This window comes from Bos mutus, chromosome 6 (assembly GCF_027580195.1).
Source record: "Bos mutus isolate GX-2022 chromosome 6, NWIPB_WYAK_1.1, whole genome shotgun sequence".
Lineage (NCBI taxonomy): Eukaryota > Metazoa > Chordata > Mammalia > Artiodactyla > Bovidae > Bos > Bos mutus.
In genome coordinates this window covers 6,024,313-6,045,956 of record NC_091622.1, presented here as the reverse complement: position 1 = coordinate 6,045,956, position 21,644 = coordinate 6,024,313, and the positions used below count along the sequence as shown (strand labels likewise).

At 41.2% G+C, this 21,644-nt stretch overlaps 1 protein-coding gene across 3 annotated transcripts in view; it reads right to left on the bottom strand.

Moving 5' to 3' along the window:
* Nucleotides 1-16,239: 16,239 nt before the first annotated feature.
* The window catches only part of PDE5A (phosphodiesterase 5A), a 151,686-nt gene continuing 146,281 nt past the window's right edge, over nucleotides 16,240-21,644 (bottom strand). For all 3 annotated transcript variants that reach the window (XM_070371936.1, XM_070371938.1, XM_070371937.1), the window contains exon 21: nucleotides 16,240-20,452. In XM_070371936.1, coding sequence (XP_070228037.1) covers nucleotides 20,315-20,452 — 138 coding nt within the window. In that variant the 3' untranslated portion in view covers nucleotides 16,240-20,314. The remainder of the gene's footprint in view (nucleotides 20,453-21,644) is intronic.

Below are 21,644 nucleotides of genomic sequence, written 5' to 3'. Positions count from 1 at the left end.
AATTACTGTTTGATACTGTAATTATAGATACCTGTTATTATACATTTGTCCAAACCCATAGAATGTATCACACCAAGAGAGAACCCTGGGGCTTCCCTGGTGGCTCAGACAGTAAAAAACTGCTTGCAATGCAGGAGACCCAGGTTCAACCCTTGGGTCAGGAAGATCCCCTGGGGAAGGGAATGGCAACCCACTCCAATATTCTTGCCTGGAAAATCCCATGGGCTGAGAAGCCTGAAAGGCTACAGTCCATGGGGTCACAAAGAGAAGGACATAACTGAGCGACTAACACTTTCACTTTCAAGAGTGAACCCTAATGTAAACTTTGGACTTTAGATGGCAATGATGTATCCGTGTTGATTCATCAACTGTAAAAAAATATATCACTAAGGAATGTTGATAGTGGGGGACTGTGCCTGTGCAGGTATGGGGTATCTGGGGACTCTGTACTTTGTTTTCAGTTTTGTCATGAACCCAAAACTCTATTTCCTTTGTGTGTGTGTGTATGTTTTGTTGACATATAGTTGCTGTATAATATTATATAAATTACAGATGTATAACATTAGATGTATGTATAGATGATTCATCTCACACACTAGTAAAGTAATGCTCAAAATTCTCCAAGCCAGGCTTCAGCAATACGTGAACTGTGAACTTCCAGATGTTCAAGCTGGTTTTAGAAAAAGCAGAGGAACCAGAGATCAAATTGCCAACATCTGCTGGATCATGGAAAAAGCAAGAAAGTTCCAGAAAAACATCTATTTCTGCTTTATTGACTATGCCAAAGCCTTTGACTGTGTGGATCACAATAAACTGTGGGAAATTCTGAAAGAGATGGGAATACCAGACCACCTGACCTGCCTCTTGAGAAACCTATATGCAGGTCAGGAAGCAAGTTAGAACTGGTCATGGAACAACAGACTGGTTCCAAATAGGAAAAGGAGTACGTCAAAGCTGTATATTGTCTGTCACCCTGCGTATTTAACTTATATGCAGAGTACATCATGAGAAACGCTAGGCTGGATGAAGCACAAGCTGGAATCAAGATTGCTGGGAGAAATATCAATAACCGCAGATATGCAGATGACACCACACTTATGGCAGAAAGTGAAGAGGAACTAAAAAGCCTCTTGATGAAAGTGAAAGAGGAGAGTGAAAAAATTGGTTTAAAGCTCAACATTCAGAAAATGAAGATCATGGCATGTGGTCCCATCACTTCATGGGAAATAGATGGGGAAACAGTGGAAACAGTGTCAGACTTTATTTTTTGGGGCTCGAAAATCACTGCAGATGGTGACTGCAGCCATGAAATTGAAAGACGCTTACTCCTTGGAAGAAAAGTTACAACCAACTTAGATAGCATATTGAAAAGCAGAGACATTACTTTACCAACAAAAGTCCAGCTAGTCAAGGTTATGGTTTTTCCAGTGGTCATGTATGGATGTGTGAGTTGGACTGTGAAGAAAGCTGAGCACCGAAGAATTGATACTTTTAAACTGTGGTGTTGGAGAAGACTCTTGAGAATCCCTTGGACTATAAGGAGATCCAACCAGTCCATTCTGAAGGAGATCAGCCCTGGGATTTCTTTGGAGGGAATGATGCTAAAGCTGAAACTCCAGTACTTTGGCCACCTCATGCGAAGATTTGGCTCATTGGAAAAGACTCTGATGCTGGGAGGGATTGGGGGCAGGAGGAGAAGGGGATGACAGAGGATGAGATGGCTGGATGGCATCACTGACTCGATGGACGTGAGTCTGAGTGAACTCTGGGAGTTGACGACAGACAGGGAGGCCTGGCGTGCTGCGATTCATGGAGTCGCAGAGAGAAGGACAGGACTGAGCGAGTGAACTGAACTGAATTGAACTGATGGATGATTCACAGTTTTCAAAGTTTATGTTCCATTTGTAGTTATTATTCCTGTGTTGCACAAAAGTTATTACTGCGGTTTATGTCAAAGAGTGTTCTGTTTGTGTTTTCCTCTGCTAGCTCGGTATAGTATCCAGTCTTACATTGAGTTCTTGTGGCTTCTTTTATACCTTATAAGTTGTACCTCATACTCCACCACCCCACCTCTCTCCCCCTTCCTGCCAGTAACCACTGGTTTCTTCTTTTTATCTGTAGGTGTCTTTTTTGTTAAATTCACTAGTTTGTTGTATTTTTTAGATTCTACATAAAAGTGATAGCATATAGTATGTCTTACTCTGTCTGACTTATTTCACTTAGCATAATGCCCTTCAAGTCCATCCAAAGAAAGAAAGAAAAGAGTGAAGTCGCTCAGTCGTGCCCGACTCTTTGCGACCCCATGGATAATAGCCTGCACCAAGCTCATCCATCCATGGGATTTTTAAGGCAAGAAGTATTAGAGTGGGTTGCCATTTCCTTCTCCAGGAATCTTCCCAACCCAGGGATTGAACCCAGGTCTCTCACATTGTAGACAGACACTTAACCGTCTGAGCCACCAGGGAAGTCCATCCATGTTGCTGCAAATGGCAAAATTTCATTCTTTTTTTATAGCTGAGTAATATTCCAGTGTGTATGTGTATGCGCGTGCCGGGGTCCAGCCCTGGCTGATCCTGGGTATTCGAAGGAGAGACGGCATCGGCGATCATCAGGAAACAATACATCAATTAAGCGTTAATTAAAGATATAAAGAGTGGTTAAATAAGGATAGCTCAGTGAGGAAATTCAGTGGAGAAAAGAGGCTGAAATAATTCAGCCAGAAGGTGAGAGAAAGAACGACATGGGGAGACCAAGTTTCGGTGAACAAGGCCCGCACTTTATTTTCCAAAGTAGTTTTTATACCTTAAGTTATGCATAGAGGATAATGGGGGAAGGGGTAGAGTCATGCAGCAAGCCAGGCTTTCTTCCTGCAAACTTATCATATGCAAAAGTTGAGGTGATTTGCATCATCTTCTGGCCTGGAGGCCTGTTAACATTTTAAGACCCTTTCTTCAGAAAACTTATTTTTCTGTAAAGGTGATTAGTCAGGCGCCACCCTCCAAAAGCATTAAAGTTGCATTCCTATAGGGCAAAGGTGTGGTGGGCTACAACAAAAAAGAATTAACTCAAGGGTCCAAGGTTACAAACATTAAAGCTACTACTTAGACCAATTATATTAATCAATACACTGCCAGGGACACAGCAGGTAAGGGATATGGAGACTTAGCAGCAAACATTGGCCCAACAAGTGAAAAACCCTTCACCAATACAATTTCTAATCAATCTTTTAACTGCTCTGTATTTAGACAGTTTAGAACATCTCATGCCTCTCACAGTTGGGAGGCTCTGAGCAATCACATGTGGCCGGAAAAACCTATTCAGGCAGGCTAGAGGACTTCCAAAGGAGTTTGTAGGTTGAAACACTATCACACCCAGGAACTTTATTAACTGGAGCTATAAGTTAACTCTTTTTTCAGAGAGAGGTAGTGGGGGACAGCCCCCCCATAAAGTCAGAGGTGTAGGTGAGAGCACAAAGCAGAAAGTAGGCAGACTCTGGTTTTGGGGGTAGATGCTCGAGAATTTCCAGGGGGACTCCTGAGGCTCGATCCTACCTTTGCGTATGCCGAGCCTCCTTCCTCATGACCTTTGCCACGGGCAGAGTTCCTCACACTGGCTCCTGGCAGTGATAGATTTCCAGTTGAGCTATTCCAGATCCTGAAAGATTATTCTGTGAAAGTGCTGCACTCAATATGCAATATGCTGGCTCCCGGCATGCGCACGCATGCATGCACGGGCTCAGTTGTGTCCAACTCTTCGTGACCCCATGGCCTATAGCCTGCCAGGCTCCTCTGTCCATGGAATTTTCTAGACAAGAATACTGGAGTGGGTCGCCATTTCCTTCTTCAGGGGATCTTCCTGATCCTGGGATTCAACCCACGTCTCTTGTGTCTCCTACATTGGCAGGCAGGTTCTTTACCAACTGAACCACCAGGGCCCCAGATTCCATTATATCTATTTATCTATGTGTGTGGGTGTGTATATAAAATATATACCATATATACCACCTTTATCAGTTGATCTGTTTATGGACAGATTGCTTCCATATCTTGGTAATTATAAATAATGCTCCTGTGAACTATGAATGCTACTATTGCAGTGTGTGTATCTTTTTAAATTATTATTATTATTTTGGATAAATACCCAGGAGTGGAATTGCTGGGTCATATGGTGCTCTATTTTTAGCTTTTTGAGAAGCCTCCATACTGTTTTGGAGTACAACAGTACACAAGGCTTTTCTTCTCTCCATATCCTTGCCAGCGTGTCATTTCTGTTCTTTTTGAAGTTAGCCGTTCTGACAGGTGTGAAGTGATATCTCATTGTGGGTTTGATTTACATTTCCCTCATGATTAGTGATGTTGAGCATCTTTTCATGTGCCTTTTGACCATCTGCATTTCATCTTTCAAAAAATGTCTGTTTAGGTCTTATGCCCATTTTTTAATTGGATTGTTTGCCTTTTTTTTTTATGTTGAGTTGTATGAGCTGTTTATATATGTCGGGTATTGATCCCTTATTGATCATATCATTTGCAAATGCTTTTTCCCATTCAGTAGGTTGTCTTTTCATTTTCTCAATGCTTTCCTTTGTTGTACCAAAGCTTTTAAGTTTAATTAAGTCCCATTTGTTCATTTTTGCTTTGATTTCCTTTACTCTGGGAGATAGATATAAAAAAACTATTGCTGCGATTTATGTCAAAGAGTATTCTGCTTATGTTTTCCTCTCGTAGTTTTATAGCATCCAGTCGTACATTTAGTTCTTTAATTCATTTTGAGTTTGTTTTTGTATCTGGTATTAGAGAATGTTCTGACTTCATTATTCTACGTGTGGCTGTCCAGTGTTCCCGGCACCACTTACTGGAGGGACAGTCTTCTCTCCATTGTATGTTCTTGGCTTGTTTGTTGTAGATTAATAGCCCATTATTTCTGGGCTCTCTCTTCTGTCCCATTGATCTGTGTGTCTTTTCTGTGCCAGAACCATTCTGGGTGTTTTGGGTTTTTTCCCCCAACTTTTAAAAATTGGAATATAATTGATTTACACTATTGTGTTAGTTTCAGGTGTACAGCAAAGTGATTCAGTTCTGCACATACATACATCTATTTATTTCAGATTCTTTTCTCTTACAGGTTATTACAAAGTGTTGAGTATAGTTCTCTGTGCTATACAGCAGATCTTTGTTGGTTACTTATTTTAAATCCAGTAGGGTGTATATGTTAATCCCATGTGGGTGTTAACTCTTCACCACGTGTTCAGTAGAATTCTCCTGTGAAGACATCTAGTCCTGGAATTTTGTTCGTGGAGAGTTTCTAAATTACAGATTCAATTTCAGTATGGATAATTTGTCTCTCAGGGAGGCCTAGCATGCTGCAGTCCGTGGGGTCACAAAGAGTTGGACACGACTGAGCGACTGTACAGAACTGAATTGGTATCTTCATATTTTTTTTCTTCCTGGTTCAGTCTTAGGAGATTGTACCTAAGAATTTTTTTTTTTTTTAGAAAAGAATAGTCCCTTTTTTCTAGGTTGTAAATCTTCTTGGCATATATTTGCTCATATACCTTGGGAGCCTTTGTATTTTTGTGGTGTCAGTTTAACTTCTTCTTCCTTTCTGATTTTATTGATCTGGCCCCTCTCTCTGAGGAGTCATTTTCTTTTTTTAATATCTTTTTAAAGAACCAGGATTTGGTGTCAGTCATCTTTTCTATTGTTTTTTCTTTAGCCTGTGTCTCACTTATTTCTGTTTTGATCTTTATGATTTCTTTCCTTCTACCAACTTTGGGTTTTGCTTGTTCTTTTTTCTCTATTTTACGTTGTTCATTTGATAGTTTTTGTGTTTGGTGACGTAAGCGTTTATCACTATAAACTTCCCTCTTAGAACTGCTTTTGCTGCATCCATTGGTTTTGGACTGTTGAGTTTTCATTTCCACTTGTCTGTAGGTATTTTTAATTTCCTTTGTGCTTTCTTCAGTGACCATTGTTTGCTTAGGGACATATTGTTTAGTATCTATGTGTTTGTGGGGTTTTTTTTTTTTTTTTTTCTTGTAATTGATTTCTAGTCTCATAGTGTTGTGAACAGACAAAAAAAAATGCTTGATATGATTTCAGTTTTCCTCGGTTTTACTGAGGCTTCTTTTATAGCCCAGCTAGTGATCTGTGCTGGGGAATTTCCATGTGCACTTGAAGAGTGTCTATTCAGTTGCTTTCAGGTGGAATGCTCTCTATAAATCAGTTAGGTTCGTTGGGTGTCTTTTAAGTTCATAGTGTGCGTTTTAAGGTCTGTGTTTCCATATTGCTTTCCTGTCTGGATGATCTGTCCGTTGATATACATGGAGTGTTAATGTCCCCTACTATTATCGTATGTTCTTAGATTCCACATGTAAGTGATAGCATTCAGTATTTGTCTTTCTCTACCAGACCTATTTCACTAAGCATGACACCCTCCAGGTTCATCCATGTTATTGCACATGGTAAAATGTCATATTTGTATGGCTGAGTTATCTATCGATCTATATATATTCTTTGGAAACATTACCAGAATTACTGACTTAAAGGGTATGCTTTATCTGGCATAGCACACACACATATACATAGGACTGTACTGGTGGCTTAGACAGTAAAGCATCTGCCTACAATGCGGGAGACTCAGGTTCAGTCCCTGGGTCAGGAAGATCTCCTGGAGAAGGAAATGGCAGCCCACTGCAGTATTCTTGCCTGGAAAATCCCACAGACAGAGGAACCTGGGGGGCTGCAGTCCATGGGATCGCAAAGAGTCGGACCCGACTGAGCAACTTCACTTTCATTTTCTATTATTGTGTTACTGTCAATTTCTCCTTTATGTCCATTAATATTTTCTTTAGTTATTTAGGTGCTCCTTTCTTGAGTGCACATGAATTTACAATTGTATCTTCTTGGACTGATTCCTTGATCATTATGTACAGTGCTTCTTTGTTATCTTGTAACAGTATTTATTTGAAGTATATTTTGTTTTATGTAAGTATAGCTACTCTGGTTTTCTGTTGGTTTCTGTTTGCATGTAATACCTTTTTCTATTCCCTCACTTGCAGTCTGTGTATATCTCTAGATCTGAAGGGAGTCTCTTGTAGGCAACATGTCTTGTAGACACAAAAACAAGACTGTCTGTTTAGGCAGTCTGTCGGAGAAGGCAATGGCACCCTACTCCACTACTGTTGCCTGGAAAATCCCATGGACGGAGGAGCCTGGAAGGCTGCAGCCCATGGGGTGGCTGAGGGTCGGACACGACTGAGTGACTTCATTTTCACTTTTCGCTTTCATGCATTAGAGAAGGAAATGGCAACCCACTCCAGTGTTTTTGCCTGGAGAATCCCAGGGACGGAGAGCCTGGTGGGCTGCCATCTATGGGGTCACACAGAGTCGGACACGACTGAAGTGACTTAGCAGCAGGCAGTCAGTGGCTTTTAGTTGGAGCATTTGGATCATTTACATTTAAAGTGATTATCAATATGTATGTTATTATTGCCATTTTGTTAATTGTTTTAGAGTTGTTTTCGTAGGTATTTTCCCCCTTTTTATTCCCTCTTGTGATTTGATGAGTATCATTTATTTTGGATTCCTTCTTCTTTTTGTGTGTATATATATTATAGATGTTTGATATGTTTTTGCCATGAAGCTTTTGTATAGCAGCTTTTGTATAGTAGTCTGTATATATACAAAAATTTCATGGTAAACACAAAAGTAAACATTTATATATATATATATATATATATATACATACACATATATACACAAAAAGAAGGAATCTAAAATAACACTGAAGATAGTCATCTATCAGATCAGATCAGTCGCTCAGTCGTGTCCAACTCTTTGCGACCCCATGAATCGTAGCATGCCAGGCCTCCCTGTCCATCACCAACTCCCGGAGTTCACTCAGACTCATGTCCATCGAGTCAGTGATGCCATCCAGCCATCTCATCCTCTGTCATCCCCTTCTCCTCTTGCCCCCAGTCCCTCCCAGCATCAGAGTCTTTTCCAATGAGTCAACTCTTCGCGTGATGTGGCCAAAGTACTGGAGTTTCAGCTTTAGTATCATTCCTTCCAAAGAAATCCCAGGGCTGATCTCCTTCAAAATGGACTGGCTGGATCTCCTTGCAGTCCAAGGGACTCTCAAGAGTCTTTTCCAACACCACAGTTCAAAAGCATCAATTCTTCGGTGCTCAGCCTTCTTCACAGTCCAACTCTCACATCCATACATGACCCCAGGAAAAACCATAGCCTTGACTAGACGAACCTTTGTTGGCAAAGTAATGTCTCTGCTTTTCAATATGCTATCTAGGTTGGTCATAACTTTCCTTCCAAGGAGTAAGCGTCTTTTAATTTCATGGCTGCAGTCACCATCTGAGGTGATTTTGAAGCCCAGAAAAATAAAGTCTGACACTGTTTCCACTGTTTCCCCATCTATTTCCCATGAAATGATGGGACCAGATGCCATGATCTTCGTTTTCTGAATGTTGAGCTTTAAGCCAACTTTTTCACTCTCCTCTTTCACCTTCATCTATAGTAGTCTATATATATATATATAGACTTTCTTCACTGATTTCCTTCTAGTGTATTTTTCATTTCTGTTATTGTATTCTTCACCTCTGTTTGGTTGTTCTTTATATTCTGTAGCTCTGTTAAAAACTTATAACTTCTTGCTCTGCCTCCATCCTTCTCCTGAGTTCTTTGATCACCTTTACACCTAAACTCTTTCTTGGGTAGATTGTCTATCTGGACTTCACTTAGTTCTTCTGGGGTTTTATTCTTGTTAGTTCATCTGGAACATGGTCCTCTTCTGCCTCATATTTTTCTAAGTGCTTTTTGTATTTTTATGCACGTGGTAGGTGAGTTATGTCTGTTGACCTTGGAGAAGTGTCCCTCTGTAGATATCTGTGCCTCACCACAGCACACTCCCCTCTCACCACACAAGCTGTATGCTTTAGGGGTTCTCTGTAAAAGAGCTGTGAGTCCTACTGTGATGGGGCTGACTACGTGGGTGGTATCGTAGTTTTCTCAGGCCCCTAGCCTGGTTGGTTGTCAGGCCCTGCCCCACGTGGATTCTCCTGACTGTTGGTTAGTGTGGCCTGGTCTCCAGACTGCAGGCTACAGAACTCTAGGAGGCCCTAGGGCTAGTGGTGGCTCCTAGTAGCAGGATCTGGGTCCAGAATACTCCAGGGTTGGTGCCATCCCACAGGTGGATAATGCCAGCTCCCAGTGGTGGCTCACTAGTAGCAGGATCTGGGTCCAGAATACTCCAGGGTTGGTGCCATCCCACGGGTGGATAATGCCAGCTCCCAGTGGTGGCTCACTAGTAGCAGGATCTGGGTCCAGAATACTCCAGGGGTTGGTGACAAATTACTGGCATAACTGGGTTCTGAAGTCTGGGCTCTCGGGTCCAGGGATCCCAGGGCAGGGGTCAGATCACTGGTGGTGCGGGGGGGACAGCCTCCTGACACATTGGGTATGAGGCTGTGGAGAAGCTGGTGCTGGCCTGCTGTCCCAGGAAGCCTCTGGCCCGTTGTGGGTGGGCTGTGTGAGCACGGTTTTCTTGTGTCTGGTGTCTACCCACTGATGTTTGAGGCTGGTCTAGAAGCCAGTACAGGCTTCTGGAGGGCAGGATTGGGCTTGCCCACTGGTGGGTGGAGCTGGGTCTTGGCAGCAGCTTCTGGGGGACAGGGCCATGTCTAGGGGAGTGTCAAGAGATGGCTGTGGTCTCAGGAAGTCTTTAGGAAACCTGTTTGCTTGATGGATGGGTCTGTGCTTCCACCCTGTTTGGTTGTTTGACCTGAGGCATCCAAGTGCTGGTGCCTAAAGGCTGTTGGATAAGCCCAGGTTTGGGTACTAATGAGCTAGAAGGAGGGTCCCCAAATGGTGGCCACCAGTAGGCATGTCCATGTGATAGAGGGAACCTCTCTGGTATGACTGCTGCCAGGGTCTATGTCCCCATGGTGAGCCTCAGCCACCCCTACCTGTCCAGAGACTTTCCAAGACGAGCAAGGAGGTCTAGCCCTGGATCCCATTAAATTCCTGCTTTTATCTTGGGTCCTGGTGTAAAATTTTATGTGCACCCTGTACGAATGATGTCTCAATTCCTCTCGCCTCCCCCCACCCCGCCCCGCCCCCATCCTGTGGGGCTCTTGAAATTAAGTCCCACTGGCCTTCAATGCTAGATTCTCTAGAATCTCATCTTTCCAGTGCAGGATCCTAGGGTTGGTGAGCCCAAAGTGGGGCTAAGAACTCACTCCTCTGGGACAGCCCTATATTTATTCTTGTTTGTGGGTTGCCCACCTGGGGATAAGGGACTTGGTCATAGATTGTGAGTCCACTTCTCCTACCCGCCTTGCTGTGGTTCTTTCTTTTTGTCTTTAGTTGTAGAGGAGCTTTTCTGGTAGGAGCTATCTTTTTCATAGATGATAGCGCTTTAGCTGTGATTTTGGTGTGCTCGTGATAGGCGACCTTAGGGTCTTTCTACTCCACTGTACCACTTTCTTGGCCAATCCTTTTCCAACCCAAAACTTTCCTAAAGAACAGTCTTATTAAAAGAGCACACCAAAAACGTATTCAAGAGCCCATGTGAAAGTGGCTGTGTGAGACAGAATAATGGCCCCCAAACATGTCCACATCCTAACCCCTGGAATCTGTGAACATGTCCCTTTATGTGGCTTTGCAGAAGTGGTTGTTAAGCATTTGAAAAAGGAAGTTCATCCTGGATTATTTGGATGGGCCACATGATCATACAGATCCTTAAGAGGGTGACAGGAGTGTTAGAGAAGAAACCGTGAGGATGGAAGCAGGGATAGGTAGGGGGAAGTGTGTGGTGTGTGACTGAGTGGGGAGCTTTGCAGATGTTATGCTGTTGGCTCTGAAGATGGAGAAAGAGGCCATGAACTCATCAGTGCTGGGAGCCTCTGAGAGCTCAGGAAGGCCAGGAAGTGGCCTCTGGATGGAATGTAGCCTTGCCGACACATTTTAGACTTTAGATCACCTGAACAGTAAGCTAATAAATTTGTGTTAAGTCAGTCCATTTGTGGTAGTAATTTGCTGCACCAGCAATAGGAAGCTAACAGATTTTTTTTTCAATGAAAATTTAGGAAATTGAGAAGAGATATTTACCTAGTTTATTACCATGTAAAAATCAATCCATAGTGGTAGTGTTCAAGTTCAGGAACCGCTTGTTTGGGTGAATGCTGCAACAGGAGGCTACAAGTGTCACCTGAAGGGTGTTCCTTGCATTTAGAAGCACAAGAGCGAGGAGCCAGTGATGCCTCCCTGCAGCCTCTGTTTAGGGGTTCTGTTGCCTGAATTTTTTGAGGATCTGATCCTACAGTTTTATGGCTTCTGACTTTGTATGGTGTGAATTACTGTTTCCTCATGTATATTGCAATTATGAGTTTGTCTTTAGGGGTATAAATTGTGTGGAAATTTCATGGGCCTGTTTGAGGATGTGTTCATCCAAAGACATTTTGCCTTTGCTTTCAACAGTTGTTCACAGATATTACCTGCCTGAGACTTCTTGCTTGTTATTTGACTTGGATAGTCCTGCATCAGCTTCAAATCCCAAATCTGGGTTAATGTGAAGATGGACTCTATGTTATTATTTTTTAACCAGAGCTCAGATTAAGACAGGCAGGCTTCCTTTAGTTGTCCTGTGTCTCTGAATTTCCCCCCACTTTCTACATGTTGAGAGCACAGCTCTTCAGAGTGCTCAGTCTTTCTTGGAGGGCCATTTCCCAGGTGCTCCCCTGACTCTCAAGACCATGTTTCCAGGTCTGATTTAAAACCCCCTCATGATACAGATCTGCAGGTATTCCTGGGCCTGACATAGTATCAGCTCACACACTTACACTGGATTTTTGATTAGCCTTTCTTTGGCCTCTAGAGATTTCTCTTATATTTTCTTAAGTACTCAAGTATACATTTAAAGAACATTTTGCTGGAATATATAATCTATAAAAATATTGAATCATCATATTGTATACCTGACACTGACATAATATTGTAAATCAGCTATGTGTGTATATTAGTCTGACTCTTTGTGACCCCATAGACTGTAGCCCACCAGGCTTCTCTGTCCATGAGATTCTCCAGGCAAGAATCCTGGAGTGTGTTGCCATTCCCTTCTCCAGGGGATCTTCTCAACCCAGGGATCAAACCCTGGTCTCCTGCATTTCAGGCAGATTCTTTGCCGGGGACCAGCCCCGGCTGATCCAGGGTATTCGAAGCGGGGACGGCGTCGGCGACCTATTTATTTAAATATTTTATCAAAGATATAAAGAGTAATAGGATGAGGATAGCTCAGTAGGAAAATTCAGTGGAGAAAAGAGGCTGAGTAGCTTGGTTTACACGGGAGACCAGTAAAACTTCAAGACAAGAAGTTTGCACCACTTACGTAGGCCGTAGGCATCCTTCCGTTCTCCCGAAGGAGAGGAGACACTGAGGCCTCCCGGTCGGATCTTAGAAGCCCAGGCATAATTAGTAAGCATGGCAGGTTCTGCACTCCAGATGGAGACTCAGCCAGAATTTGGGAGAGAGAGCGACATGGGGAGACCAGGTTTCAGTGAACAAGGCCCAATAAGTGAAAAACCCTTCACCAATACAATTTCTAATCAATCTTTTAACTGCTCAAAAGAATCTGTGTTTAGACAGTTTAGAACATCTCATGCCTCTCACAGTTGGGAGGCTCTGAGCAATCACATGTGGCCGGAAAAACCTATTCAGGCAGGCTAGAGGATTTCCAAAGGAGTTTGTAGGTTAAACACTATCACACCCAGGAATTATTAACTGGAGTTGTAAGCTAACTCTTTTTTCAGAGAGAGGTAGTGGGGGACAGCCCCCTGTAAAGTCAGAGGTGTAGGTGAAAGCACAAAGCATAAAGTAGGCAGACTCTGGTTTTGGGGGTAGATGCTCGAGAATTTCCAGGGAGACTCCTGAGGCTTGATCCCGCCTTTGCATATGCCAAGCCTCCTTCCTCATGACTTTTGCCATGGGCGGAGCTCGCTCCCTGCAATTCTTTACCGCCTGAGCCACCAGGGAAGCCCCAGATCAACTATACTTCAATTTAAAAGTAAAGCACATTTGCTTTATTTTACACATTTATAAGTATTCATAATATTTATACTTTATAAGTATGTTTGTAACCCTCATCATTTAAAAGTATAAATTTTATACAAATTAAGTAAAATTGTGGGAAGCCTTTCGGGTTCTCACGTTTGCTGCTTCTAGGTCTTCACACGTTCCTTCAGCCTGGAATACTCTTCCTCCTTTACACTTGGCTAAGCCAGTTGTCACACACTTCAGGAAGCCATCTGTGAACCCTCCACTCCCACACTTGATGCAGACTATTTGCCCTCCTGTGTAGCTTCTGCTGGACTAGATGCTTTGTGAGACAATGTGTATTAGTTTACCTGAGCCTGATACTTAGGAAAGAATCAAGTATTTAGAAATGAATCAACATCTTCTGTTGACTTTTTTTGGGCATTGTTATTTTTAAATGTAAGTCTTATCTTCTCCATGAGATCACTGACCTCTAGCTAGCCTTTTATGAATTTCCCTTGGCTCCTAGCAAAATGGTGAAAATCCCAATGAGAGTAACTCCACCAGTGGTTATCAGTTTATTAGTGAAAGCCTGGTGACTTCCTGTTCACAATAGAAAACAAATATTCTTTCCCGAAATTGTTCTATTCAGTTTATTTTTCCATCTTAAAATTTAGCTCTTGTCTGAGAATTTCTAAAAGTGCTGTATTGATCTTTCTGTTGCCCTTCACTAGAATTACCTTATCCTTTCTTTATAAGATCCGATTGTACGTCAAAGGGAATTGGATGAAAATTTGTTCTTTCACTGTTGGGTACCTTCAAAGTATTAACAGAAACAGAATGCAAGAGATGTTGGTGGGAGGGCTGTGTGATCCAGGCAGCTGTTCTTTAGGGCCGGGAGAATCAAGTGTGCTTGAAGGCCTTATGCATGGAGCCAGAGTAGAAGAAGAGAAACAGAGGTTGAAGAAGGACAGGACATGATGATGGGACACGGCCCTGCCTTCATACACTCCCCCAAGAAGTCCATTACTTATTCTGATAGACTTGGTAGAGCACCCTTAGTAAATACTTCTGTTAGCTCTTCTGGAGAGAGAGCAGCTGTAGCCAAGGTCGCCATTGAGCATGTTTAATGCTTTTCCTCCCTGTCAAGGCATATCAGCACGATCAGAGAATCCCTACCTTTCAGAGAGCTGGTTGGTGAAGGGGGAAGCTCGTGACTTACAGCAATATTCTGGATTGATGTTGTATAAAGCCTAGAAAATGCTCCTGTTGGGTAAGGGAAACAGTGATATGACATGAAACGTGGCTCTAAAAGTATTTAATATAGGGGATATTAAAGTTTAAAGCTGTTGTGGTAGTTCATGTGATAGTTCATTCCTTCCACTTCCTGCCCTTAGCCATGTGCTCTTGTACCTTAAATTCAGATAAAGATGAAGCCTAAAACATAGCATTGGGATTGCTGTTAGACGATTGAGAGTCAACTTAGTTCCTGAATATTTACACACACACATGCCTGCATACATACCTTTAAAAATGAGACAGGCATGCCTTTTAGATTTCTTTTGATTCAAGTAATTATTATTTTGATTCCATTCATAATTCCTGTGGATTTTTATTTTGAAAAAAAAAAAAAATGTGGTTAGAAACATAGTTTCTCTCCTGACAAGGCTGAATGTAACTTAAAATCAGAAAATATTCTCTGCAAATTCAAGGTGTTTCTGTTAATTTTTTTATATGCCTTAAATGCAGAAAATTACACACTGATATTTGCATATATATTTTTATATATATATATATATATCAACTATATCCCTGTTTGCTGAGAAGGCAGCACAGCTAATAGCAAAAATGTGGATTTTATACAAGAAGGAATGATGTCGCTGTGGATAGACTAATGAGTATCAATTAGAGAGACTTCAGATGATCAATTATTGTTTGCAGAAAATCTTAATCAAATGATCACTGGACAGAAGTAAGCAAATCTTAATTCTTTATTGATTTTTTTTTCCATTTGTTTTTCTTTGAAAGTGAAAGTCACCCCAGTCGTGTCGAACTCTTTGTGACCCCATGTACAGTCCATGGAATTCTCCAGGCCAGAATATTGGAGTGGGTAGCCTTTCCCTTCTCCAGGGGATCTTCCCAACCCAGGATCAATCCAGGTCTCCCACATTGCAGGTGGATTCTTTACCAGCTGAGCCACAGGGAACCCCAAGAATACTGGAGTGGGTAGCCAATCCCTTCAGCGGATCTTCCTGACCCAGGAATCAAACCAGGGTCCACAGCATTGCAGGCGGATTCTTCACCAACTGAGCTATCAGGGAAGCCCTGTTTTTCTTTAGCTGGTAAAAATATTTTTAAAAGCAGTTTATTCATTGTACCCAGTTAAGATTACTTCTTTAAATACAACTGAAATTATGGTGCTAGCTAGTGGTTAGAAGATCTACAATACTGTTTTACATGAGCTTTCATTTTATTTTTGTCTTTAGCTTTGTGAATTAGGCATAGACTGGATACTCTGTGCTCAACGTGAGAGGGCTTGTCTAGTGGCAAAACTGAATAACGAATCAGAAGTATTGCCTTTAATTATACCTCCATGCCTCTAGACTAGCAGCGCTGAAGCACAGTGGTACCTGGGATTCTGTGATGGCATAGCATTAGCTATTACCAGATGAACCAAAGGAGTATTAACTCTGAAGCCCCAAATAAAGCCACATCTGCAGGACATCTTGTATCTCGTGCTTCTAGATAACCCATTTGATCCACTAAGAGTGGATTCGGGACCTTTTACAGTTAAAATTCAAGGAGAGAACTAAGTGGAACAAATACCTGCTTTCAAACTAGACAGATCTGGGCTCACATCCAACTCATGCCATTTGGCAAGTCTTTAATTCCTAAGCCTTAGCTCCTCATGCAACCTGAGGATGCTAACAGTTATTCTCTCTGTTGTTAGAGACTTGAAGTGCTGAGGTGTGTGGAAAATGTTGCCCTCCACCTGGTATCAAAGGATATTAACAAAAAGATTATTTTACTCAGGTGTCTAGGCTGAACAGAGGAGTTTATTAAACCACATCCGCCCACCCCCCCGCCCCCACCCAGCTAATAGGACCACAGGTTAGCTGGATTAAAGTCACTCAAACTCTTGGGCCCATTCTTCTCACCTAAAATTCAAAGTCCTGTAAGAATGACACAGTGCTCATACTTACTTGTTAATTCTTTTTTTTATTTTTACACAGCATGGCAAAATGAGGAAACAGCTGACAAGTGATGAGTCTGCACAATGGAAAAACCACCCTGATCATTGGCATCATAGGTGGGTAAGTGTTCTTTTAAAGTGATTTTGTCAAAGTCATATGAAATGGTTTTCATGGTGGGGAGAGGAAAGACAAGAAACCAACATTCACAATTATTTAAAATGACTTAAATGCTAAACATAATATACATAGTAATAACTGTTTATTCTAGTATAAAAATAGTGCTAGAAACTATATATTTGTTCAAATGTATTGAAAAGGTATAAGAAATAGATATTAAGTGGCTAGTGATGATTCATAAGCTTTTTCTTCCCTTAAACTGTATTAGAAATTTATGTTTTTAACTATTTACATGGCTTTCAACAACATTCATGAAGACATGTTTACATAGGCTTTTGAGAAGCATATGGGAAGGGCAAAGTGAGCTTTAATACTTTCTTCCTCGCTCCCTGCGGTGGAGCAGAAGGGGTCCAAAACCGTGTGCGGTTTAACAGTCTGAGAGAACTCTTGAGTAATCTCTACCTGGCTAGCATATGGAAAAATAATCTATACGGTGGAATATATGACTCCATACTTAACATAAGGTGTTCTTTAAGCTATCAACAGGCTAAGTGATGCATACTTATAGGAAGACAGGATGTTCACTGACGGATTCTTAATAAGTTCCAGGTAAAGAAGGTCCTTGAAAAACTGTATAATACATATAAGTGAAAGTGATAACTGTACCCTATATTTTCACATTAAATCGCCAGAAGCAGAAGCTGGTGAGTCTCTTATGAGGTCGCTGCGTGGTCTCCACTGTGGAGTGCAGTACCTGACATGTGGCAGGAACTCAGTAAAAGGTGGACCGAGGCATGTCGGATGCTGAGCACTGCGTTATACTACCTTGTTTTAACTATAATTATTCCTAGGCGAGGAGAGCAATTATACTCTTCCCTCCTATCCCATCTTAAATCAAGCTTGTAAAACAAAACAAACAGCATTTCTTCTGATGGCCTGTAAAGTTTTAGGAGTACAATCTGATGGAAAACACAGGGAAACAGAACATCAAATTGGAGTTGGTCTGACATTTGTGCTCTGTGCTGAAAATAAAGGCACTTCACAGCTAGGTGAGAATATATCTGTGACCCGTTTCCTCTTGCAACCCATTATTTCCAGTACGCTGTCATACACTTTCTCATCTCCAACACTCCCGTGGGAGGAAACTGTTACTTGTAGTAAGGAGATCGGTGGCGTTTGCACCTTGAGGCGAGGTGCTGAGAGAGCTCTAAATCTCATACAACTAATGATCTGCACTAGGAGCCAAAGAAATGTACCTTTTTTTTTTTCTCCCCAGTCTTGGAAACTCAACATAGGAAATAACATATGGGATTCGACACCTTGCTTTGGGGCCCGCCATCTCCTTTCCGACAGTGGTCTCCAGGGCCCACCAGCTCTGACACAGGAGATGTCCTCTGCGACATCCCCCTTGCAGGGAAGGCTTAGCCCAAACACAACTCCTTCAGCGGCACAACTGGTTCACACTCACAGCAGTTATGACACTGAAACTCGAGTTCACACGGGTTAGTGACTGGCAAAGGCCACTCTTGTGAGTGTATAAGGCCGGGCAGGCAATCTTACAGACATCATTCACAACTTAGCAAAGTAGTGGGGACTTCTGGGGCTGAAAATTGAAATGAAATAGTATCATGTTACTCAGCTAGAACAACAGCAAACTAATCTAGAACAATTTCTTGCTAGTTACAGGTAATATAAATATAGGGTAGGGTGAGAGAAAAAAAATACATATATATATATATGCATTTTTTCCCCCAACTTGAGAGGATACTGGAAAGGAAATATTCACATAAGAATTTGTGTCCATGTACCAGGTATTAATCCATGTATGGAATGATTTTCCTAAAAGTTAAAAAGTATTTGAACCAACTAACCAGGCTTCAAGTAGCACTCTTCTGTATGAACTAAAATACCCAAAGATAAAATAGGTATGGCATTGCCCAACTTCTTTCAGTTTCTAAACTAGTAAGGTAAAATAAGCCATTATCTAAAAGTACGCCAAGAATTTCTAAATATATCATATTACTTGTTAAAATGACATACATGCAAATTCTCTATACATAGTCTACTGTGTATGTAAAAGTTGTAATGACATACATGAGAGGCCCTGAACAAACTGCTGAAATATTTGATTACAGATTTTCACATAACTGTTAAATCACAATGTGTATGGTAAAAAGATAGGTTACTGAAAAGACTGCTATTCTTCAAACGATTTTTTGGTACTAAGGAATTGTGTATGCATGCATAGGCATATCCTGGTATGAAGATATGTTATGTTAGTGACAGTCTGTGTAAGTTACACACCAGTGCCACCAAGAGGCAAACTCTCAGATCTCATGTGTATGACTTAAAAACAGAATAACATGCTGAAGCTACAAGTGTTACAACAGTAATACATACTGCATTAAACAACTGATAGCCTTCTAGACTCTCCCTTACCACTACAAGATGATGGCAATACAATATGTTTTGTTTTGTTTTTTACTGAAGAGTAAGAATAAAATTAATGTCAAGATACATATACACACTTAGAATTTTCAAAACTTATATGTTGAATTTTAGGATGTTTAGGGAAAAAATATATATAAATGGAAAATATGTTTTAGTGAAAATTCTTTTAGAATGCTGCATTATCATATCCCCAAGAGCTTTCCTATCCAAACCAGTGCTAGAAACTCAGAAACTTTTTTCAGGGATGTGGAGGGACGTGAACAGGTGAAACGCCTGTCTTCCTATTCTTCCCCAAGTCCAAACATTACTGCACGTTTAGAGCAGATTTTCTTTTCCGGAACCAGTTTCTCAATTCGTTATCTACTTCTCTTATATGGAATACCAGTGTCTTTAGGGGCACATATGTACAATGGGAATACAATTAAATGAGCTCAAGTTCTAAGAAAACATTAGCATTTTCTAAATGGACTAAAAGTTATGAGAAGTAAATCCCACCAAGTACGAGCTCAGGGGCCAGTTTAGGGTGCATACCCTCTTATCCTGAGTGGTCACAGCTCATTTCAGGCCTGTGTGCCCATGATCGCTTGTGTTTTAAAGTGTTGACTTACAACGATGACTCGTGAGGTGAACGAAAAGGAAGCTCAGTGTGTGACCCCCTGACTGTCAGGGTGTCCTCTGGTGGAGCGTTCTCTTCCCTGACGGCTGTCCTGGCCGCTCCATTTCTGCAGCAGGCTCATCCCTCGAGACTCAGGGGCTGGGTCTTCTTCCCAGGCTCCTCCTGCTCTCTACCAGGTCTGTTAGGTCGAAGTGAGCATTTATGGGTAGCCTTTGGGGAGATGTATTGCACTGAAATAAGAAACCTCTCTCTTGCCTATTCTCTAACAACAAAAAAACCAAATTAATTAAGTAATGCCTTTTCTTTACAATACTGCCTTATAGTACTTTCCATTTGTTTAGAGTTTTAACTTTCTTTCGTTAAGGTAATACAGTGTTGAAAAATATAGCCAATTCCTTTTAAAATCCAACAAGCTTTAAAAGTCAACACTTTTTTCTATTCTATGAAGGTTTTAAATGTCACAGAATATATTCAGTTTGCTCCTAGACTATTTTTAAGAAAGAAAAGATTCTAAACATTCTTGAAAGATTGATAATTCAGAAAACACAAAACCAATTATTTAAAATCCCCAGAAAAAAAAAAAAAAAAACCAAAATTAGCCTCTGTGCAAGAATGCAACTTGTACCTTGCAGTACACAAAGTATTACAAACAGTGCTCTTATTCACGTGCTAAGAGTGGGTGTCGTTGATAATCTCAGTTCAGTGGCATAAAACAAATGTACAGAAAATATGCAATAGTCCTCTAAAAACATTTCATGCTACGCTGTCAAAAATTGTGCAAAAATAAAAATACAGCAGTGGCAAAGTATACAACCAAATCTGTACAGTATATAGCAAAACTAGGCATACTGCAGAAGACACCATCTGTCAACTTCAGCTCTGCATGAATAGGTCTCTCAGTTCCGCTTGGTCTGGCTGCTTTCACCATTGATCAGTGTCTTCTCCTGCTGTTCTGCAAGAGCCTGCCATTTCTGCCTGTTCTTTCTGCAGCCGTCCAGCAAAGGGAAACAGTCCTCCGACACATGGGTCAAGGCCTAAAGAGAGAGGAAGAAAGCCGGTGACTAGATGGTACCGGGAAATAAGCCCTCTCCCCAGGCTTGTCCCAGAGGGTCACATCACACACTCACTTCCCAAGCAGACCCACTGCTGGGGTTCTCACAGAGCTGTGATCACAGATCATTTATGAATGACTCCTCTTAAGCTATACAGACGGGCAACACATGCTGAGACAGAGAGGAAATGCACACATTTCAACATAACATTATTAAGCAGTGAAGACAGATCTGTGTGGAATTGGCTCTGTAGAGAAAGAATCCATTTGCTTTTATGTACTACAGATGGTTCTCTCTAAGTGTTGACTTCATAGGGGGATGCTTAGTTTTTGTGATTTTCTATAAAATAATTTTATCCAATATACATTAAATTTTTATCCAAGATTATAATAAAGATTAAACTCTATATGGCATTATTATTTACCAACTATAGTTCCATAAATATTTAGCTTACAAGAACATTCACTGTAGATGTCTGTGTCATAGACAAACATTGCCTTAAATACCCAACAGCAGGGTTAGAAATATTGTGTTACTATTCTGCAGCCATTAAAGCTGTCATAGAAAACACATTTGAAACAGAAAGATGTACATTCTATTATGGATTGCAAAGAGCAATTTTTGTTAAATGAAAAATATATGAAAATGTCATAAAGAATATGCACTAAAATAACAGTAGTAGAATTATAAGTGATTTTATCTTTTCGCTTCTCTATTATTCTGATTTTTCTATAAGAACCTATAACTTCTGTAATAATAGTAAAAATGTCTGTCTATATCACATAGAATTTAACTGTAGATTAAAATAAAATGAATAGGAAATGTAGAAGGATGAAATTATAATCACCATTATAATGGGTGATTTGACTATATTTATGGGCATGGGGAAAAAATGGAGAGAGACATTAGTATCTGCAGCTGAGGAACTCTTAATCCAGTCCATAAGGAAGGCATTTGTTACAGAAAGGATGACTGTTGGGAGGTGCTGGAGACGCTGCTGGGAAGGCTTCTGCACAGCAGTAAACAGCCAGCTTGCCGAGAAGGGAGGGCAGAAGGTGGTGCCGGGGCCTCACACGCGTTCTTTCATCCTGTTTTCTTCTGCTGTCTCTCCTATCCCTCCCTCCTTTTTCCTCATCAGCCACAGCTTCTTTCTTCAATTCATCTGATGGCTAGA